Raw genomic sequence first — 21,523 nt, 5'->3', positions numbered from 1 at the left:
AATACAGTCTTTAATTACCCTTTTCACCCTGTTGGCATAAACCSAKTTTTATTTCCCTTCTAAAAATCAAYGTTTTTCAGACAATGAACATTTACATCTTTCTCCTTTGTGAACCTAAAGCTAATACATCTTAAAAATCTGCGGGCAGTTTAAACCAGGAGATCTTTTGGAGTCCAGTCTGTGAACTTCATGTAGCATTAAAGTAATTAAACCAAACATTCTTGTATTYTTTCCATCAGTAACAGCAGCTTATTTRAAAAAAAMMAAAMMAAMCAAAYATCAAACTTAATTAAGTGCAAGGAAGCTTAACTTCTGGTCAATTCTGCTTTTATTTCTAAGTGTATTTAAAATATCCCTTTAAAATACTTCCTAAAATTTTATTAAGATTTCTTATGTATTAGTCTTGTATTAACTTTGTATTTAAATTCATTAGTCTCAACAGCAACAGTCAAGTACCAAGACTGTACAGTGTCATTTCATCAGTATTTCTTATTGCATGCCCAAGAAAACCTTTAAAGACCATTGTAGWGGACCAAATAAACAATAAAACTTTACACAGCACTTTAAAAGCATAATTTCACTTTTTAAGTATCTTAATTTGGCTCCTCTCTGAGTACCTAAAAGTTGCTCTTACTTAGTTTCACAGACTCTCAGAACTTGAGGTTATTAGGTAGAATGAAAGAAAACAGTGAATGTGGGACTGTGTTGGCCAACACATACTAAGCATAATTTCTTGATTAACAAATTCAGACTTTACAGAAACTCTCTGAATAGCCAGAAGCCAGCAATGGCAGCAGCACATTCAGCAAAGCTGCTTTACCAAAGCACTTAACAACATGCTCACATRTGAGCAGTTTTACTCAGCCCACATGCTAAAACCCCTAAAAATGTCTCAAGTGCTTTGATAAATAAAAAGCATGAGCAGGGGAGAAAACTGACTTGGAAACCAAGTTTTTTCTCAATATAATGCATTTAACTATCAATTCTAGGACTGACTTGGAAGAAGGTCTCATTGCATCTTCATTATAACAGAAACACACATACTTKTCAAACACATATTTCACCCAAGAASTAGAATGCCTTTRAATAGGAGTGTGATTTACTGTTCTTCCAGCATTTTCTAACCAAATACCACAAAAATGCTGCTCTTGTAGAATGTCAAGGAGAAGAAAGGACAATGGCACAAAATCCRATCCATGCTGAAGCTGGTGGCTGAGGAAGTTTGTCTACATTGCAGTGAGATTCCCATCTGCATTTCATTGCAGCTGCTATGAACCCAATCAGTGCAGGTTAAATATACGTCAGATCCCTGATTAGTGTACTCTGACCTTTGGCTAAGTCGGACATTATACATTCCTGCTACATACTGCAGTAGTTAAGGAATCGATGCTGCTTTAAACAAAATATGTGTTCTGTGCTACACATACCTCCAATTTCTTCACACAGTGCAAAGTGGASTGCCTCAACAAATACTCAAGCTGTTCTGTCACTGTGTGGCCCTTTTGTAAGACATTAGATCAAGACTCAGAAACCCAAATTTAATCTATCTTGTCAACAAAATGTTTTTTCCAAGGCCTTGCATATAGTCTCTTCAGATTTCCTGCTTCCCATATATAAAACAGGGATGATATTACTTCTCTCAAGAGACTATTGTGAATAAGCATTTAAATTAGTGAAATGTGCTTGCAGAARCTAGAACAGGTCCTGCACACATGCCATGTAAAAGAGATTTCCTAGTTAACATCTTCCATCATTTTTTCCACCCCAGGGAGCTCCAAAGACAAACTACCACAAGTAAGTAAATCCCCCAGGGCAGGAAGAAACCAGTGTAAGGTTAGGGCTGTGTAAGTCTCAGCTTCTTCATGTATTCTCTTATATTCTGATCCTTAAGGGAGTTGGTTCATGGATCAGAACCAGAAGAAACTGATTCCGTTCAAAGACAGTCAAAAGCATTTCACCAGTTATTTGTCAAAACTGGTCCATAGGAGGCTCAAATGAGCTTCAGCAGCAGTACCCAGGACATGAGCACCCTGCACAGCTGGGACACAGAGGAATGGCTGGCAAGAATGGAGCTCTTGCATTGGCTTTACAACAACCACCCCCTCACTAGTGTTCCACACTAGAAACAACATCCAGTGCTCAAGACCTCAAGCAATTACAGCCAAAAAAATAACTCAGCTTTTTAGTATTTTCCATYGTGACTAGATCTACCAACAAAATGTAAAACCACCACAGATTCTACCATATTGTAGTACTACTGAGGTACCTGAGTGCCTTCACAGATCAATGACAGTCACAAAATTATCACTCACAGTCACACATTGGCAAACCTATTTTTGGGAAGCAACTGCAAAGTGTGACAATGGTACTGACAATAACTTACTTAATGTGAGTTATTAACTCAGTCTCAGCAGCCATTATCCACATGATCTGCTGCCAAAACCACAATGTGTCCTACCTGGATACTATGCTGGAGCCATTGTAGAGATCACTGGCGTAGGACAGCGTTGCCAGGGGTCGGACAGAATTGTAGCGTGTGAACTTGGACAGACACTCCTGAAACTCATCCAGCTGGCTGGTCGTTCTGCTGTCATCTAGGAAGAGGCAGCATCATTGGAGAGGGCAGAAAAAGAGTAAGAAGGTAAACTCAACAATAAACAAAAAAAAAATCAAGACATATGTCTCCATGTGATACTACCYATGCTTGTGTCTTGGSTTACATGGAAGGTGCAATCAAAAGTRTGTATTTTATTACYATCTCCATAAAYRGTTAAGATAGCTGGGGCAGTGTTCATTATCCTCTGCAGGACTCAGCCCTGAAAAMACCCTCCAGGGGAGCAGCAGCCACTCTGTGGGAGGCCATCTATGCTAATGGGCCATTAAGCTCTCCTGAATGGCTCCCAGATTTACATCATCCCATTGGGAGGTGCCCCACCCTGAGGGAGGAACCAAACATTCCTACCTGTATRTACTCTGAKGCTTGGARCACCATGAGTGCACTACCACTGGTTTGCCAGAGGACAAGAGATTGAGAACCACCACTGGACCACCAGAGATAGACCAGTTTTTTCTACTAGATCACCACTTCAGCAATACTACATCCATCACTCCAAYGGGACTGCAGYRACCATTTAACTGGACTGCTACCACCATCCTGACCAACAGTGTCAGGTCACATTCTGATTTTGTCAGTTTAAGACACTGTTTCTGTATTATTGCTTTTATTTTAATTTTCCTATTAAATTRTAGTTCTGACTTAGAATCTCTTGCAACATACTTGTGTGGGGTTAATTCCCWGCTGGYTTGCTTCCAAACTAGCACAGCTTGTTGTTTGGGGAGGATTCTGCATCAAAACTAGGCTCTCTCTCACCTCTAGCCTTCTCTGAAGGCATGATGAGYTTTTCAGAGCACAAATTAAGTCTTTCCACTGCAATGCTGGGTGAACCTACAATGCTGAGAGTCTGCCTAGAAATCAAATACAACTTCCTGGTAAGCTCATTGATTTTATTCACTTTCAGAGCCTATGGGMCATATAGATTATTAACAGAAAAGCATATCAAAATGCACTGCAAAGGATGTGCCTAGTTTTGGACRGAGGTGAAAGTATATTCCTCTCCCTGTTCTGTTACAGCATGTCCACACTTGGTGTCTGTTATATTCAAAATACTTCTAGTAAAAAATACTTCTTCTGTTACACCAAAAGCAACAGAGCTAAGGCAGAATAGTTTCAGGGCTGGARAGGGAAGACAAGCATGAAATCAGAAGGCTCCCTGTACTAGAAGTCTTGTGAAAATTATGACCTTCAGCAGACAAGGTGAAATTGAGCCAACTTTAATAATGATTATAAATATTCTGTGGGAAATGGAACAGTTTACTACAAAAGTTAAAAGTAAATTGCAGTTTAGATAGTTGAGAGYCATTCACTGAATTCTCAGAAGTCCCAACTTTTCTTGGTAGGAACAAAATTTTATTTAAACCATTTTAAATTTCAGTGTTTTGTAAATAAGGAAAAATTCCTAATTTACAGTGATACAGGCAAAGCTGGGTTCTCAATATGATTACATATCCACAGCCAAACATTAGGCAGCAGCACCTTCAGGCTTCATAAAGATCCCCACATTTGCAGCAGTTCTCATACTCCAGAGAAATGCTTCCACCCTCACTATCTTTTTGCACTAGTGCATTTTAGGGGAACTACAGCTCACACTGCTAGGTTTACAGGTACTGCACACCTTGTCTCCTGTTCCAGCCCAGCATCCACTGCAGCAGCAGAGAAACCACACACACACACACATACCCCCCTGAGATCAAATTCCATACATTAGTTAAGCTATCCATATCAGCGGCATAAGAAATAACAAGACACACTTATTAGAAAGGCTTGGAAACTTCAGGGTGGAAAAAGAGAGGTTGATCTATAAAAGCAAAATCCAGCCGTGATTTCTTGTGGGAAAACACAGAGAATAGTAATTTCCCCACTCTGGTAATTTCTTGCCAYCAGAAATTATTATCTCTACACTTGTAAGGCATTTTGAAGCATCTCTTATATGCTGCTTAATGTTTGATTGTATAAAGGAACAGTGAAGGCTAGTAATTAGCATGTTTAGGGGTAGTAGCATATACATTATCCATGTCAGATGGATGAAAAAGGGCAAAATTTAAAAAGTGCTGCTCCAAATTAATATCATCAGCACCCGACCACCACAGGAAACAGCCTGAGACACAGGACAAATAATCAGACTGTGATCAGACTGACAAATAACCAGACTGAATCTGGTTTTTCAAAGATTGGTTTCTCCTTTGACACAGTGATAGGGACAAGTAGCTGCTACCCTTCAATTTCCCTCATTTAGAGATCAAGCACACAGTCCTATAATTTATTTTCTGCATGTGTCTSGAAAACCAAATATTATTTCTCAAGACATTTTCCCCATCAAAGTACAAGGCCATTTGATAATTACAATAAWGCCTCTACTCCCTACTTGAACAGTCAGAGGCACTTCTTGCAAAAAGCTTTAAATCCACATTAAATCCTATTTAAAATGTGTCCACATGCAGGAATGACTTAGGAGTGGAAAACTTAATCAAGTATSATAGGTTATCCCTTATTTAGGAGAAAACCTGCACCTGCAAATCCTCCTCTATTGGTGCAGCTGACACATATGAATACAAAAAACCAGTTTCACTGCATTCATATTTATAGTTCCAATTATGAAGAAAGATGCCTTCTACAAGAGAATGCTGGGAAGAGCCCCATTTGTTATCCTTGGTTAGTAAGTTTTATTTTTACATAAACACAGTTATGCATCACCAAGATAGCACTGCATGAAAACGTCTCAGTGTGATCTGTGAAGAACTGCATTCTGCAAAGTACCTGCTAGCACTTCACAGGGATCTGGTGGACACATGCAAGGGGCTTTTCCAATCTTTCAGATACTGAAGTAACCTCTCAACATGCTGCATTCCTTGTTAAAATCATTTTGCTGTGCACAATGAGAACTGAGTCTGTGCTGTGCAGTAGGTAGAAAACATAGATGCTACTAAAAGTGAGCTCCCCTAAGATATGCTGCAGCCTTTATATTTTGAGCCTTTATGTTTTCAATTTATCAATTAATTTTTAAAATTACTTTTTCTTTATTTATTTTAAAGGTACTAAAACTAAATTCACAGTGAAGAAAAAAGCAGAGGTTTCTACCCCAGCAATCCTGCTGATCTGTGTCTGGGAGGTTGGTCCTTGCCATCCAAAGGTGCAACTAAAGACACTTTGCCTGGCTTCCTCTCATCCCTAAGAGAAGTCTCCCACCCACGAGGACTGGCTGCTTTCCTTGCAGTCTGTCACACTTGATATGTGCTGCAGCTCAAAGCTTGGTGCTGCAAATCTCTTGCCTGGCATAGCCCATTGCCTGAAGCTTTTTTTGCAAGYTGGTTTCTCCTCCAGAGGGGCTGCAGAACAACCCACCTCACCCTCCAGACAGTTATTCGACTCTCTCATTTCTTAAGAGAATCTTGTGTGCAATTAAGAATCATGCATCCACTAGGCAACAATTACTCTAGCTGCTGTCACACTGTTACTCAATTATGAATGAGGCAATCTAGGCAATTCTGAAAACAGCTTCTAATAATACAAAACAAGCCTTAAATCTAATGTGTGCCCATGGGACAACAGCACTGCTGCACACTCAGCCCCTATAGCCTGAGCCATTTGTTACTCAAGACACAATCTAGGCAACATAAAGAATAACCTTCAAGTGTCCTCTTGCATGCTAAATACAGGAGAATGTATCAATTTATGTTTATACCTCTGTAGCATTTCAACAGCAATGTTTTTACAGCAATGGGTTYATACCACATCTAGTGGGAAAAAACCTCAACCACTGCTTTCAGGCATTTTCATCTTCAGAACAGGCACCACAGAAATTGTTTACTGTGGGTTTTGCCCTTCACAGAACAGGATTACAAAGCAATACATTTGCCCCTCCAAAGTGACAGGATTAAGTTTTCCAAATTTAGCACCTTCAAAGATTGGTCAAGAATAGCAAAATGGGATGATCTGAGTAACACAAATATGTACAGCCATATTCCCATTCAAGAAAGAAATGAAAACTGCTCTCTCAAAAGCAAAGCTTTTCTGAGGACTGAGCACTGCAAGAAGTACCTGGTGTCAGCAGTAGAACACCACACAAGAAGAACTCACCCGAGACACGAGTCATCCTGGTGGAAAAATAGCACTGCTCCAGGTCCTCAAAGTGAGCTGTGAGGCGCTTGCGTCGTGAGGCGAGYGTGCTGTTATACCATGGCTGCTTTTTGGTCTGAGTGGAGAAGGGAAAACACTTCAGAAAGGTAAAAACCAGGCCTGGGTTTCACCTCTATAGATTTTACCCAATTATAGACAATTACACCATACACGCGACAGGTTAGAAGTGTAAAACAACAATAAATGAAGAATCTTGGCACTGTCAAGATTTCTTGGGGTCCTATGCTGCATCCTTCAAGGTAACAAAAATCCCTGCTTTTGACAGTTTTTGTTTCCTGAACCTYTGCAAATTTAGTGATTCTAGCCTCRTACACAGGMCAGGCAACCCCAACCCCTGGGGAGTCCTGTCCTGCATTTATACAGAGAGACAGCAGAGGCCACCTTCCAGCTTCACAAATCAAACACTGTAAAACAAATACTCCCCAGATCTCTGGCAGACAGCTCATTAAAAGAAAAGGAGGTGTTTATTTTAGTGAGTTAGTTACTGCATCACTTCTTTTGAAGCAACTCAGTTACTCTCCGTAAAACTAAGCAAATACAGAGAAGCAAAAGACAGCATGACGTTCAAAGGTTAAGTGAAAAKAAGTTCATGAAACTCATCATTAAAACCATTTCCCAACCTACCCAAACTGTAATAGTGAGCAGTAGGAGCAAAGAATTTAAATCACATAAGTAATCTTTCCTCCWGAAGCAAACAGAAAATGCAGTACTYACTGTTTTAATCATGAGTGATGAAAAGGAATAAAACCCTCTACTACACAAGAAGCACAAAGAGCTCCCTGCTTTAGTTTCTATTTAAGAAGTCTCACATATCACACCCTCAAAGCTAAATTTTAAAAGATTTAAGAACTATCAAGCTTCCTAATGAATGTCCTTGAGCAAGTATGAGACCCGTAATGCTACTCAACAGCACTAAGAAAATCCACTTCATGTACAACTCAACTCAATTCATCCAGGAGAACAGTGTGTCCTCATTACAGCACCCACCAAGCCAACGAGAACAAAGTAAGATTACTGCCCACTCAAATTTTGTTTGTACCTATATGAACAGCAATCTAACATTTTAGGAAAAAAGCAAACCCCAAGCAGTGAAACCTCCAAGACACCAATTCCCACCCAAGACCACATACAGCTATCGTGGCTCACATTTGCCCGTGGCAGCACCAGTGGTATTCACAGCTGGTTTCAACTCAAAAGCAACTCCARCCTCAACACACCACACTGGGAAGTGCTCCTACACCAATACCTTTCAAGTACCATTTTCTAAAATTTCACAGCTTTAAAAAATGCCTCTTCCTATAATTTCTGTGCACCAGCCTGCAATGCCTCCAGTCTCTATCAGCCCATCAGTAGTGATCTGGGCTCAAGACAACCTCAGGCAAAGAACAGTCCCTTCAGTTCAAGTTAAGACAAGCTGCCTGAACCATGGTGAGTGATATAACCCAGACCCAAGCCTGATCTGCCAGATCCCAGTCCACACTGAGATGGAATCAATCATGTGAGCATGCCTGCTGTGCCTCCCAGGAGAGATCCCTGTGGAACAGGTCTCCTGTTGGTACATGGCAATCTGGCTGTGCTGAGAACTAGCAAGGGGCACAGACCCTGTCATCAGACCACCCCCTTAAATAAGCATTTCAATCTGCTGAAACTTTGCCCAAAACCACATACTCTGTTTCTATGAAGCCTGCTCCCTGGCTACTTTCTAAACACTGCTGGTTAACATGAGATAAAAAAAAAAATGAAGAGAGAAAAGATACCCAAGCCATTTTTATTCAATGGCTAAAACTACTATGGTTGCCCTAGTTGAGGACAATAGTTTGGATTCCTCTGTTACTAACAGTGATTTTACTGTSTGAACTCCATCAAATGCTCTAAGAAGTCCTCTAACAACTGTGAAAAAGCATCATAGCTGCACACAAGCTCCTTATTTCTAGCAGAAAAAAGGTACTGCCATTAAATACTACCTGCAGAATTCCCCAGGACCTAAGRACCTAAGTGATTTGTCCACTATTTACTTCTGAAACTCTGCTTCTGGAAGAGAACAGTCCTGGAGCTTTGTAGCACAAAAATCCCTAACAAGATGTTTGTGGGCAACGCACCAAGTAATTATACTGAGAAAGAAAGCTATGCTGTCCATCCTACATAGTTCTYAAGTGCCAGCAGTGCCCAATATATGATTTTTGCCATGACTGACAATTAGGCAAAAACCCCAAAATTTAATTTATTTTCTTAAAACTATTTTTATGATGAAGTCTTGCTGGAATTARACWWYWWWKKMMWWWRWWGTYTAACTTCAAGAGTTCTCTTTGAACTCCCCATCCAAACATATACTAAAATTTAATTTGCAAATTTGTACTTGAGAGTACAGATCTGGCACTCTTGAGGACAAGAAATCACATTTGAGGACAAAAAAGATTATTCTCACACAAATAAGGCTGTCATACAGAATGTCTAGGTTGTTTGTTTTGTGAGCTCACCAGCAGGATAGCTAAGCTAATAATTTTGGCTTTGATATAGGAAGTATGGAGACAAGTAATGTCAGTGGAGAACAAATACACTGTAGTACATCAGAGTCCTGAACATARACTAAATTTCTAAATTTCACCTGCCCTTTGAAATATAGTACAACCCCAACTCTCTGTTCAAGCAAAAACCTCCCTAGACCAGAGCAGCAGGAACAAGAGGCATTTTTGTGTGGATAAATAGATGGGATTTCCTAATTATCGGTTAGTTACACAGCTGCAAACCCAAAATCCTGCATGYAAACGTACATGCACCAGCTCAAAATCTACACATTTTGTCTTTACACAAAGTAAGATCCAACAGCACTTCTACCTGTTAATTTACCAGTTTGATGCTGGTGTGTGCCAGGGATGGTCCACCACCACCAGAGGCACAGCTGGAATGTGACCAACAGTCCATTTGCCCGAATGAAAACTGTTTCACCTTTTTAGAACTGTGAGCTGGGTATCAGTGTCACCTTCCCATCCTAGCTGAATCCCTCTGAGCTGTAAGACTATAGCAGTGTTGCTTGGAATTCAGGAGGCCCTGCAGATCAGACAGTTTGGAGGCTGCCTGCCAAACAGCTTCATTCTACAGGCAAATTGACTTCCCTTCCCCAGTGCTGCCCACTTGGGAGATGAAGAGTAAACTATATCCCCTCTTCCATGGAAGAGTCAGCTTTAAGAAAAAAGTCAGACGTCTAAATACATTACTCCAGGCCTYTCTCACAATTGTGCACAATCATTCCTACAGCTGCAGTTGCCCATGCAACCAGTTAAAAGCATTTTCAAGGCTCCAGTTGACCAATACTCTGGAGATGGATGAAGGTACACCTCAACCCTGTCCAACCCTCACACTCACTCTCCCATTCCCCCTGTGCAGATATATCTTACCTGAGAACTGCCACTGAAGCCTGGAGGCTGGCTATACTCGGTGGAGTCAATRATACCACTGCAAAAATAAAAGAAATAGTCTGCTTAAATCTAACAGAGCCATCCTTTATCATTTTTAACCTGTTTGCTATTCCTCCCTTGACACTCTGCAGCACACTTGCCTTTGAAATCCATTTTACAGACAGGGAACACAAGGTTATATTTTGTTTGGGGGTTTGGGAGAGATTTTTTTTTTTCTAAATACAGAGGTTTCCTAGAGCAGAATGCTGTCACACACAATTATGTGTAGTGCAGTCAAATAATTTCTATTTAGAATGCAAAAGCATATCTTTCATATGAAATATGCAGCACAAGACAGTCTGAGAATAACATGCTACTATTGGTTTTCAATTCCTTGAAAAAAAAAGGAGAGAAAAAAAAGGTAAGTTTAATGCTTTGGCATTTGAACCAACACTGGGAAGGGAAGAGCTAAAGAAATCAATGTAAGACAGATACTAGTTTAAACAGACACAACTAATGAAATACAGAGATAAACCAAAAAAAAACAAACTGACAGCCAGGATTACTATTATTAAAAAATGCTACACTATATTGTAGTATTTATAATGACACAACACACCTTTTAKATCACTGTTTTCAAAACACAGTATAGCCATGCAAACTCAATGGAATTTCACTTTCAAAATTGAAGAAAGATCTCCTGATCCACRCAGAAAACAGTGGTTCAGTGTTCTTACATACATAGACATAAAATTCAGCTCCCATAGTAAGACACCAGAGCCAGATTAAAGCACATATATTACTCAAATTTCAAATACTTCCAGGACAGGTAAAGATTAGCATACAAGAACACAATTTTATTGATTATGCAGAACACACTACGAAAATCAACTTGCTTCTGCTATGTCATTTGRCTTGGACAGAGTAGAAACTATCTGGGACTGTTGTCTGGGATCATTATTGTCYATTCTGAGTCCTACTTATGAGGTAACCTTAGATTTTAAGCATTGCCTGGTGAAGTAAAAAGTTGCTAGTACACTGCTGTAGGTCCTGGTTTTGTCAAGGATGATTGCACCTATTGCTGCTTACGAAACAGCTGCCAGAACTTATGTGTAAACTTGAGAATCTTAGTCATAAACAAACTGGTTTGGTTAAAATGCCAGGATGTGCACCTGTAAATTTGGAAGAATGAGCCAGTGGTACCAGTACTTAAATAATTCTCTGAATGTTTTCAAGCTTCCCTGGAAGTAGAGGAAAGTGGAAATAGAAGATGAGAGATAACCACTGATGAGACTAAAAAATTAACTTGGAAAATGAGGTTGATTGGACTTCTTTTCCAGGAAAGAAAAAAGTTGCAAACAAAGAAAATCTGAAGGATAAAAACTAGTATTTGTTGCAGGCTATTGYGAAGGAGAAAACAGCAGAGCTGTTTCAGGCACGGCTGGGGACAACAGAGAAAACAGCAGAGCTGCTTTCAGGCATGGCTGGGGACAATGAACTTTAAATTAGAACGTGGCTGCATGGAATAATGAAACATGGACAGCAGATCCTGCCAGGAACAGCAGGAATAATACATTTGGCTGGAAAGCAATGAAAAAGTACTCCACTCTGAGACAGGTACAGCAGCAATTAACAGCAAAACACACTGRCTTAAGAGTGTCTGGTCTCATTTTGCTGCATGTTGTCTGGTGATGTAAAGCCATCAAGAGTGCAGACATCATCTCCCCAACCAGAATACAAATTCAAAGACATTTCTGTGCAGTGCCCACAGCTGAATTAACTCATATATCCTTGACTGTTTTTCCTTCCAAGAAAAAGGAATCAAATAATCAGAAAACTACAGAACTGCCTTCCAAGTTCTTTTTTAAAAGCTGTAACATTAGGTTCAGTTTGGAAATTCAGCTACACCARCRTGACATTTARAAACCCAGAACAACAACAACAAAAAACAAGGCAACCTGCAGACTATAAATCCCATTACAGGAATGGGARGAGGTAATTAGAACAAATGGAGGGGAAAGAGGATCAGGATTTTGGTAACTGAATCAGTTACCAAGCAACTCATTTTCAGATCAAAATTTTCCCTCAAATTCCTATTAGTGAGAGTTTGTTATTGCCATTAGTCCTGGATAGCACAAAAGAGAAGTTGCTTATTCCTATCTCCTGTTTGCACCATTCACTGGGAGCAAAAATAACACATGAGCCTGTTCAGAAAAACCATACACAGAACTATTTGTTCTCCTCCCTTATTCTTCCCCTCTTGTTCTCCATTAGTGTACAAACGCAGCAATACACCACAGTAAACAAGCACTGTGCTATTACCCAATTTAATATTTCATCATACCCTGTGTAGGCACAAGAGAAAACATGTGTTTCTTGCAGCCAAGGATGTACTGAACATCACAGTTGTGATGGGTTTTTTGCTAAAGAACCTCTGAAGGAAGCTGTGGGGAGGCAAAGTAATTTCACAATTTGAAGACGTTAAGAATAGGAAGAAAAAAAAAGTACAAACAATGAAAAGAAACAGAAAATTAATGAAGCAAGCCTGTGRTTTAGAGGAAGCTGATGAATAAGGGCAAGTCACCAGAGACAAGATAAAACTGAATTCCAAAGAACTCTATTTTCTTGAACTTTAAATTCAAAGGCTAAAGAAATTTTCTTTATCACATTAGTCTGTGATAACCTTGTACTATTTATAAGGCACTTTGTTAAAGTGTGATACAATTATACTTCATTAGCAGGGTGTTAAGTATGTTAAGTTATATTTCCATTTAACTATACCATGTTAATTCACTGATAAGCTGAAGAGTCTCTGCAAGTTCAATATAATTTTGAACATGAAAGTGAATCCATCCCAAACCATATTTGTATTTCACTCTTAGTGGTTCATGGCATCTCTAAAATGCACTCTGGAGATTAAATATTTCAGTTAAGAGAAGTGAAACATATTAGCATTTTTTAAAACTCCTATCAGCTGTTCTGCAGCATTCTTGCCAAGGAGAAATGTTGAGATATTCTTCAAAACTTAATGTTGAAAATAAAATTAATTTGAAAGGGTAGACCTTTCTGGAATCTATGGTAACTCACACCAATGCAATTACTTGAATTATACAAAATRGTCCAGATAGGGCAGGGATAGAAGTTACAGGAGTAATTTCTGGCAACAACTGATGCCTGTTCAGACACTTCTTTCACATACTGATTTCTCTTCAACCACTCAAGGCTACTTCTTAACGCAGGAATATCACTGAAAAAAACCGATAAGGTGTCTTCTAAAGCAGAGAGAAAAAGCTAATACCACATTCCCTAAAAAAACACCTAAATATCCTACTATATCACACCCCAGGCATGTTGTTGTGGGGGAAAACCCAAAAGTTCAAGACAACCTAGACGGACTCAGACAGGCACAAGAAGGCAGGCAAGAAAGAGCCCTGCACCTGTCATGGCTCCAACACACTGCTACCTCCCAACACACCCTAGGTGAAGCACATCAATCCAAAAATCACTACAATACATTGGATACTATCTTACATTTTCAAAAGCAACAACTGAGATTGACTGACCCCTAGGACATGAAATAGGCATAAAGGAATATTAAGAAATTCTCAGTAGACTGAAGCAGTACAGCTCTCACTGCAGACTGTTCCCCCTCAACTMTTTTACTAAAACTCCTGGCCTTAAAATGTTATTCCAGCCTTCAACAGATAAAAAGAAGTTTTTGGGGGACTTGTTTGTTAGCTTAGCTCAAGTAATAGAGATACATTTCTACTCATAAGTACATTCTCCTCTCAAAAGAGAAAGTTTCTAGGCCTGAAGGCATCCAACATCTAACAAATTGAGCCTGATCAGTGCTCAAGTTTACCCCAAGCATCAGTACCACAGAGCAAAACCAATCTATCTGACAGCCAATAACCAGAAAAGTAGTAGAACCTGACAAGAATCTCATCAACCTCACAAAACTGCTTCTTGGCAAAACAGCAATAACCCATGTCAAGAAACACACCTGCACCAAAAAGAATTAAAGAAGCAGTGAAGAGCTGAATTAGCAAGGCTGTTACCATCCATCACAGCCACATTCCTGTCCTTYCCCTCGGGGACAGCCAGAGCTTCATAAAATACGAGAGATACTGGTCTCTGCATCCAGAAATAGCATCTCAGTAGGAAATTCCAGCCAATATTGCTGGGTTCCTCGCCACAGAACTGTGTATAAGTCTCTCTAGGGGAAGAAATCTGATCATTTTTTACTTCTGGGCTATTAGGTTTGGAGCTTCTAACTTCCAAAACTACCAGCAGTTTTATAACGGAAGTTGACAATTTAAAGAACCCTWTTTCTAAGAGATAGCAGAGGTGATCACTTAATAATGTAACTCTGTCCTGTGAAATCAGAGCTTTCTTTACCATCTTACCAAAAGACACATTTGTAAAGCAGAGCACTTCAAACTCTGGCATTTGCAACCTGCATACAAGAAGCATCTGCARTTTTATCACCAAGAAACCAGACTATGCAATATTCCAGACAAAAATACAAATTGAAATTATGTTATTAGAAAGGCATTTCATTAAATCAAAACAGACAGCAGATAAACAGAATCAACAGGTTGTATATTTTAAATTTTGATGGGATCCCATACCTTTAGCTATTCATGCTGAGTGGGGAAGCCAGAGGACTCCAATATCACACAAAATTAAGACCTTTCATATGCCAAGCAGAACTGCATAATGTTCAGAAAAGGTAGCATATAAATAACAGTAATATTTTATTCCATAGCAAAGGCTTATGACTCAAGTTTACTAACTCACATGACATTTAAAGCCATCAGTTTTCCACAGCATCTGGTTTAGAGTAGATTTGTCATCCAAATGCAGACCCAGATGGCTTTTTCTTCACTTCTTTGTTCACATAAAGTTTACACCAATCAGAAATAGAATAGGAAAATACTGTACAGCACTCAGAAACCAGTTTAGCTTGTATTTTGGGCACTGCTTGGAAAGCACTAGCAAGCAGAGAGCAACATGAACAGCTTGAAATCAAAATTGAGTTGCAAGCTCCATACCTGTGTGAAGGTGAGGGAGCCTCAAACTGTGGCACTGTGCTGTCCTCACTGACTGGGGAGTACAAGCCACTCATCTCCTGAAACAGAAAGCCATGTTACACTAGAGCTGACAAAACATGTATGTCTAATACATGTGTTCACAGAGTACTGTTRTTTTTCCAAGCAGATAACTATGTCTACATTTATTCAACTCTTACCTAAAAATCTTTATTATACCTGACAAAAAAACTGATTTTCTTCTTTTTTTCAGTTATCATTCCAACTAGGTTTCAAAAATCCTACAGCTGTGGTGCTCTGTGCTTCAAGAGTGGCAGTTTTAGAGCTTATACCCCAAAAAACCAATTGCCCAGCACCTCCCTTAAACATGGCAGAAGAAGCAAGCTGTGACTGYGTTTTTGAGATACGTATAAACTTATCAAACAGCCTTCACAATAGGAAAGTAAAGCTGGATATGGGTTATGGCAAGAACAGTCACAAGGCAACAGGGCAAAGGTTGTGYCCCAGACTTAAGAGGATCTATCAGTCCTCTGTGGGACAACTGCACAAGAGACAAAYTTTGCACATGAACTTGGCTTTGTCCCTCCCAGACTAAGTCACTGCTGTGTACCCAGTATGAGACTGTCTTTCATCTGCTTGGGAAATGGAAGCTTTGCAGGATGCAGCAGCTCATTAGTTGAGGGGCAAAGTGTTCTCAGGACAATTACTTATTTGTGCTCTCAAATTCCCACTAGGTGCCTATTAGTTGTTAGGTAGAAAGAAGGGTATTTGTGACAAGAGAGAGCCCAGGCTTTAGAGGTCAGAGCCAAGGTCACCATCACACCCCAGGAATGTACCCCAGCTGCAGCTCACTGAAATGCCTGATTAAAGAGCAGAGAAACAGGTAGCTGGATGCTCTTTGAGGGATCCCACAGCTTTTGGAAATAGGTTTTTCCTAGATCTCAAGTCTTATTTTACCTGTCTGAAGAAAAAAATACATGCTAAGGTGTATTTATTTCCCCAAAGCTGAGAAACATTTAGGAAAAGAAATCTGAAAAAATTCCAAATAGCTATCAGATAAGTGGAAATTCTTCAAGTTGTCAGTTGTATTTATATTTTGCTAATTCATCAGCACACATATTAATTGTGTGAAGAAATCTAAAAGGCTTTTTGACAGTAGTTGGTCTCAAGGTGAGAAAGAAGTGAGAAGCAGACCTGCAAACTGATTCCCAAGAAGCTTTAAGGTAATGATATTTTGAGAGGTGGSAGTCTGATGTATTCCTGAAACATCAGCTTCCTACTCCAAAGATTAAACACTAAAACGATTAAAGGACCAAAGAGGAACCTAGATACTCAATGAAGACAGAAGGATGGCACTGATTGGTTTACAAATTCTTGGAGAATAATTCTGAGCAAAAACATCAAGAGATTCCCATCATTAAGGAATTAAGAGAATTTTAACAGGAGATAGCAGTCATCAGTTTTGACACACAGCAGGAGCTGGTTTTGTTCCTGCCCAGTCTCTGCATAACAACCCTCTCGTGCATCCCCAAYACCTCTTTATTTTAAGACTCACATGCTACTAAGATTTAAACAGCCCATCCAAAACAGCCAGAACACTGCAGTGTACAAAAATTTCTGATCAATATACGGGCTGTTSATTTCTAACAACTACTCTGAAATACTTACTACCAACACAAAAAAATTATTATATAAGAGCTACCAAACTGCAGCCTGCACACATCAACTAAATGAGCAAATTAAAGAAAGAGCATCATCTGTTCATTTTTCCATTACTGACTTAAATGCCATAAATTTAACCCAGCAGCCTCACAGCAAAGCAGACAGCTTGATGAAAATGAAAAATTGTCAGAGTYAGAACAATGTCTGGGCACCTCACCTCTACTCGTTTAATATCTTCTTCCAGAACACTTAGCTCCTTCTGGATCTGCTCCAATTGCTGTGGATAAGAGAATGGGAGAAGTCTGAATCAATCTGCACTGCACTAACACCAAGATAAATTACAATCTTTTCAGAGAGGAACCTGAACTATCTTAGCTGGTGTGCTGCACAATTCAAAAGTCACCAAGCAGGAAGTTCAAATGCACAGATTAACATACGTGTGCACACAAACTGCATTCAAGACAAAGCTGTTATTTTGAAACAATGAGAAACAAGGGCATGAGGTACTGCAATGTCAATCACAGAGACCCACATTATTCAAAGTAATACTATTATGTTCCTCTAACATCTCTCAGGCAAKGTGTAACTGGCTTGCAAACACTGAGTATAGAATCCCAGAGTGGTCTGGGTTAGATKGRACCTTAAAGATTATCTCAYCCCTGCCAKGGGCAGGGACAYCTTCCACTATCCCAGGTTGCTCCAAGCCCTGTCCACCTTRGTCCTGAATGCTTTCACAGACAGGGYAGCCACAGCTTCTCTGGGCAAYCTGTGCCAAGGCTTCACCACCCTCACAGAGAAGCAATTTCTTCCTAATATCTAAMTCCACACTCTAACTTTTAAACCATTCCTCCCTGTCCTGTCACAATTAGAAAAAAACACCATGAAAGACAACAATAATTTCACACTCCAACTAAATACAAAACATTTTGCTAAAAGGTATTAAGACTAATTCTCATGCTAGCAGTCACTTGCCAATTCAAACTTTGTCATTAAATTTTTGGATTGGAAAAAACCTATTACGACCAGAGCATGATTTGCTCCTGGCATCAAGCAAGCAAAGCAACACATGGCCTTTCTTTCAAACGTGTGATACTTACCTTGGATTACACCATAAACTTCAGTCATTTAGAGAGTTACACCTGAAAGGGTCAGAAGGAAATTTCCCCTCTCATCAGCCAACATTTCCTTTCCCTTCTTTTTGTTGTATGTAATATTTTCCAGCTTTTTAGTCAGTCAGCAACCTGGCTTCACTCACCTCAAGCAACTCAAGCCACACACTTGACATGTGTTTACATCTAATATAGGATATCACCTACTTACCTGCTTATTCAGCAGGTATGTGCCACCCAAACAGCCACAGAGCCTATACCCAGCCTTGCAGGGCCCAAACACAATCCTTTAAGTGAGAACCCCAAGTCTGGACATAAACCGACCAAACTCAGCTCCAGTGCAAGTCTGGTTCACTGAGACACACAAGTGTAATAAATACATGGAGACCTGGAAGTCCACCTGACTCTCTTCAGCYCCTGAAGACTACCAGCAATGACCCATGACCAGAAGGGCTTGTTGAGTAGTTAAGTCCACTGAAAACTTAAGCACAACACATTCTACAAACACAAAACAATTTTTTGTAATTTCATCTTTACAACAGAATAATAAATTGCCCAAATCTGAAATTACTAGTTTGGCAAGACATATTACTCTTAGTATAACATACTCCAAAGAACATCTGGCAAGCTACTCCCAAAGATTTATTCACTCAAGTGCTTAAATTTGATCCTCTAAGTTTCAGCAGGTTTTGCTTCAACAAAAAGCACAACTTAAACCCCCCTTATTGTAAAGCCTTCCAAGTATCAGCGTGCTCTGCATTAGATAATCCATAATTTTAATTTTCCTTTGAACACTAACAAAAGCTTCTGTCCCTGAAAACAGGAGAAGGATTGCTGGATCCATACCTATTTCTAACATGGCTTCTTCTTTGGAATGAGATCTAATAAATGTATCCTAATTTCTGTACTCTGAAGGTTTCAGTTTACATTTAATTTGAGGCACAGACAGCAGAAGTTTAATGGTTTAGAACCAGATTGCCACAGATAATTTACAGATCACTACACCATAACAGATAATTCCATTTTCACTTTCAAGACCTACAGCAAGAATAGCAGGTGGTGCTATAACTCCAAAGTAGTAAAGTTATACTTTGACACTTGCACAGCATGGGTCCTGCCTGAACTCAGCTCTAGCAAATACCATTAGTCACCCACATTCATAAATCCCGTTTAAAAAGAAGTTACAAAASCACTTACAAGTTCCAAAACTACAGTGAGGAAATCAGCTATTCTACAATGTACTGGCTTACAGCCAAACTRGATGTCTGAAAAATAACTGATGATTGTTGACATCACATAAACAGGATGCTTTTTATAGGAACAAGAGCAGAGACTTTTTATTGACCAGCTTTCATTAACTATTGCACACAGCCAAGAGCATGAGAWCTGGGACTTTATTTACCAATTCTTCCTTCTAGTTACAACCTACCATAAACTTACCCAACAGCAGCAATTCTACAAAACACACAAGAGTACTTTGCACTTATATTAGGAGGGTGTCTTCTGATGCCATCAGCATCAAATGACTTAACAATGTGCACCTGAAACCTTTGGATTTTTGGTATGTTAGTTTAAGTGGTTTCATCTATCAAAGACCTTAAACCAATTCACATTCATTCCAATTAAACTTGAAAAATGAGACTACAGATTTATAATTACCAGCCTTTGAGGGACATTTAAGGARAGCTAAATGAATTATAGTCTTTGCAGTATATTCAGACTTAAGGGCCCTTAATTTAATTTTCACTGTTGGGCACAGAACCAAGCCCTGTCCCAGTRATGGGCAGAATCATGGCTATCAGACTTGGGATTAAGTCAGCWAAAGCACTTCTACTGAACAATGAAATGTATGCTAAAAGAGAATTACATACTATCAACTCTCTTYTGAGACATAAATGCTTTCTCAGAAGTGAAAAGGCCTATGTGGACAAGGAGGAGGTACTTAATTCAGTGGTTAAACCTCATAATTTCAACTCCAGTGAATGAACTACAATAATCAGGTGTGTAGCGCTCTGGTCCTGTTTTTCACTTATGGGCATAAATACAAAAGAAAAGCTATAACCTCAAAACAGCCTATCTTTTTTTGGAATCCTGGAAAAGGGATTTCAGATGTTCAAGTCAAGAAGCTACCAAGAACTTAGACAAAGCTAAACACCAGGTCATGGTCATTTTGTTTTTGGTTGGCCATTTACTAACGAGTGTGCCTGGGTACAGCACTGARGTTTCATCCTGGAGCTTCCTGTTTTTCCTGGAGTGAGGGCCCCTTGGGAGGCAGCAACTTCCTGCTTTGTGTTTGTACAGCACAGACAACAAGCAGTCGTGACTGAGTCTCCTGGTGCCARTACTAAGTGTTTGCAAAAAACTAAAACCTCAGTAGAACCTCCCAGTGTCAGAGACACAACCTAGAAAAACACATGAGGGAAGGAGTCATTTACCTTTGACCAACTGTCTTTCCAATTCTAGAAAATGCACAAGCAAAGAACAGCAGGGGTATTTTCTAYAGAAATACTGCAAAATCAGCAATACTATTCTAACAAGTAGCTTAAACAGAGCACCTGGATTCACACTTTTTTGGAAGGCCACATTATATTCAGTTGCACAACTTCAAGGCTCTATCCAGACTACCGGTGCAACCATCACAATACACACCATAGATCCAAACAGATGAGACTAATACCAGATGRAGCATCATTTTCCCAGACACACAAAGTCATTGCACCAACCTGGATGAGGCAAAAATTACCACCTGCCCACCTGAAGATAAATCAGAAAGTCACTGTAAAGAAACCTTGAATTCTGTCCTGTGGCTTCATCCACCCAACATCCGTCTCCTCCTACTTCTTCATCTTCCACCAACTACTGCTCTAACAAACTGCACTATAAGCTTCACTATCAACAGCTGAATATCTAAAGGCACCTAGTGAAATAAATTTCTATCTACAGAATTGAATACCTCAATGACAATGCACAATAAGATCAGTTTCYTTCTCTGGAAGTCATGTTTGTCTCTGGGTTTTCTTTCCATTATTGCTTCAGATGCAGAGCCTGTTACAACATACAAGGCAACTGTGGCATGAAGGCCATCTTCAAAATTTAGAGAAATTTTAGTCTTTTAAGTTAATTGCAAATATTATTTTGACAAAATATCTCTCTGTTACAATATCTTTGCACAAGTAGAAGGAGGTGYAAGATTTCTGTTGCTATAAAGATAAGAACACCTGAGCCTCCACAAGTTTCATTAGTGMAATGTGGCATCTAAGCCTCCTCAASATGTGGACAGTCTATCTATAACACATTTATCTGCTGGGAATATTTCTGTTCTCTSATCAATACTTGACCCAAATGATAAAAATGCTTCTTCATAACTGGGGAAGAGCTTGCAAACATCCTGGTTGTTCRACACACAGAACTCCCAAAGGTAGGGGAGATGTCTGGCTGATAAGGTGTGTTTTGTATCTTGAATTTTCTTCTTTCTCATTTAAATCCTACAGTATGGAGGAAATGTGCTCTKAAAGGCTTAGTGATAGGGACTAATACAAAAGAATCATGAGA

General features: G+C 39.5%; 1 protein-coding gene across 2 annotated transcripts in view; it reads right to left on the bottom strand.

Moving 5' to 3' along the window:
- The window catches only part of COP1 (COP1 E3 ubiquitin ligase), a 124,191-nt gene that overhangs the window by 83,616 nt on the left and 19,052 nt on the right, over nt 1-21,523 (bottom strand). For both annotated transcript variants that reach the window (XM_057379657.1, XM_057379656.1), the window contains exons 7-11: nt 17,080-17,139; nt 15,204-15,280; nt 10,150-10,207; nt 6,695-6,809; nt 2,459-2,594 (exon numbers count right to left, since the gene is read on the bottom strand). In XM_057379657.1, coding sequence (XP_057235640.1) covers nt 2,459-2,594; nt 6,695-6,809; nt 10,150-10,207; nt 15,204-15,280; nt 17,080-17,139 — 446 coding nt within the window. The remainder of the gene's footprint in view (nt 1-2,458; nt 2,595-6,694; nt 6,810-10,149; nt 10,208-15,203; nt 15,281-17,079; nt 17,140-21,523) is intronic.

Source organism: Malurus melanocephalus, unplaced genomic scaffold, assembly GCF_030028575.1.
Source record: "Malurus melanocephalus ecotype Western Australia unplaced genomic scaffold, MMel_1.1 scaffold_416, whole genome shotgun sequence".
Taxonomy (NCBI): domain Eukaryota; kingdom Metazoa; phylum Chordata; class Aves; order Passeriformes; family Maluridae; genus Malurus; species Malurus melanocephalus.
Note: the sequence above shows the minus strand (reverse complement) of the source record. Positions and strands in the feature narration are given on the sequence as shown.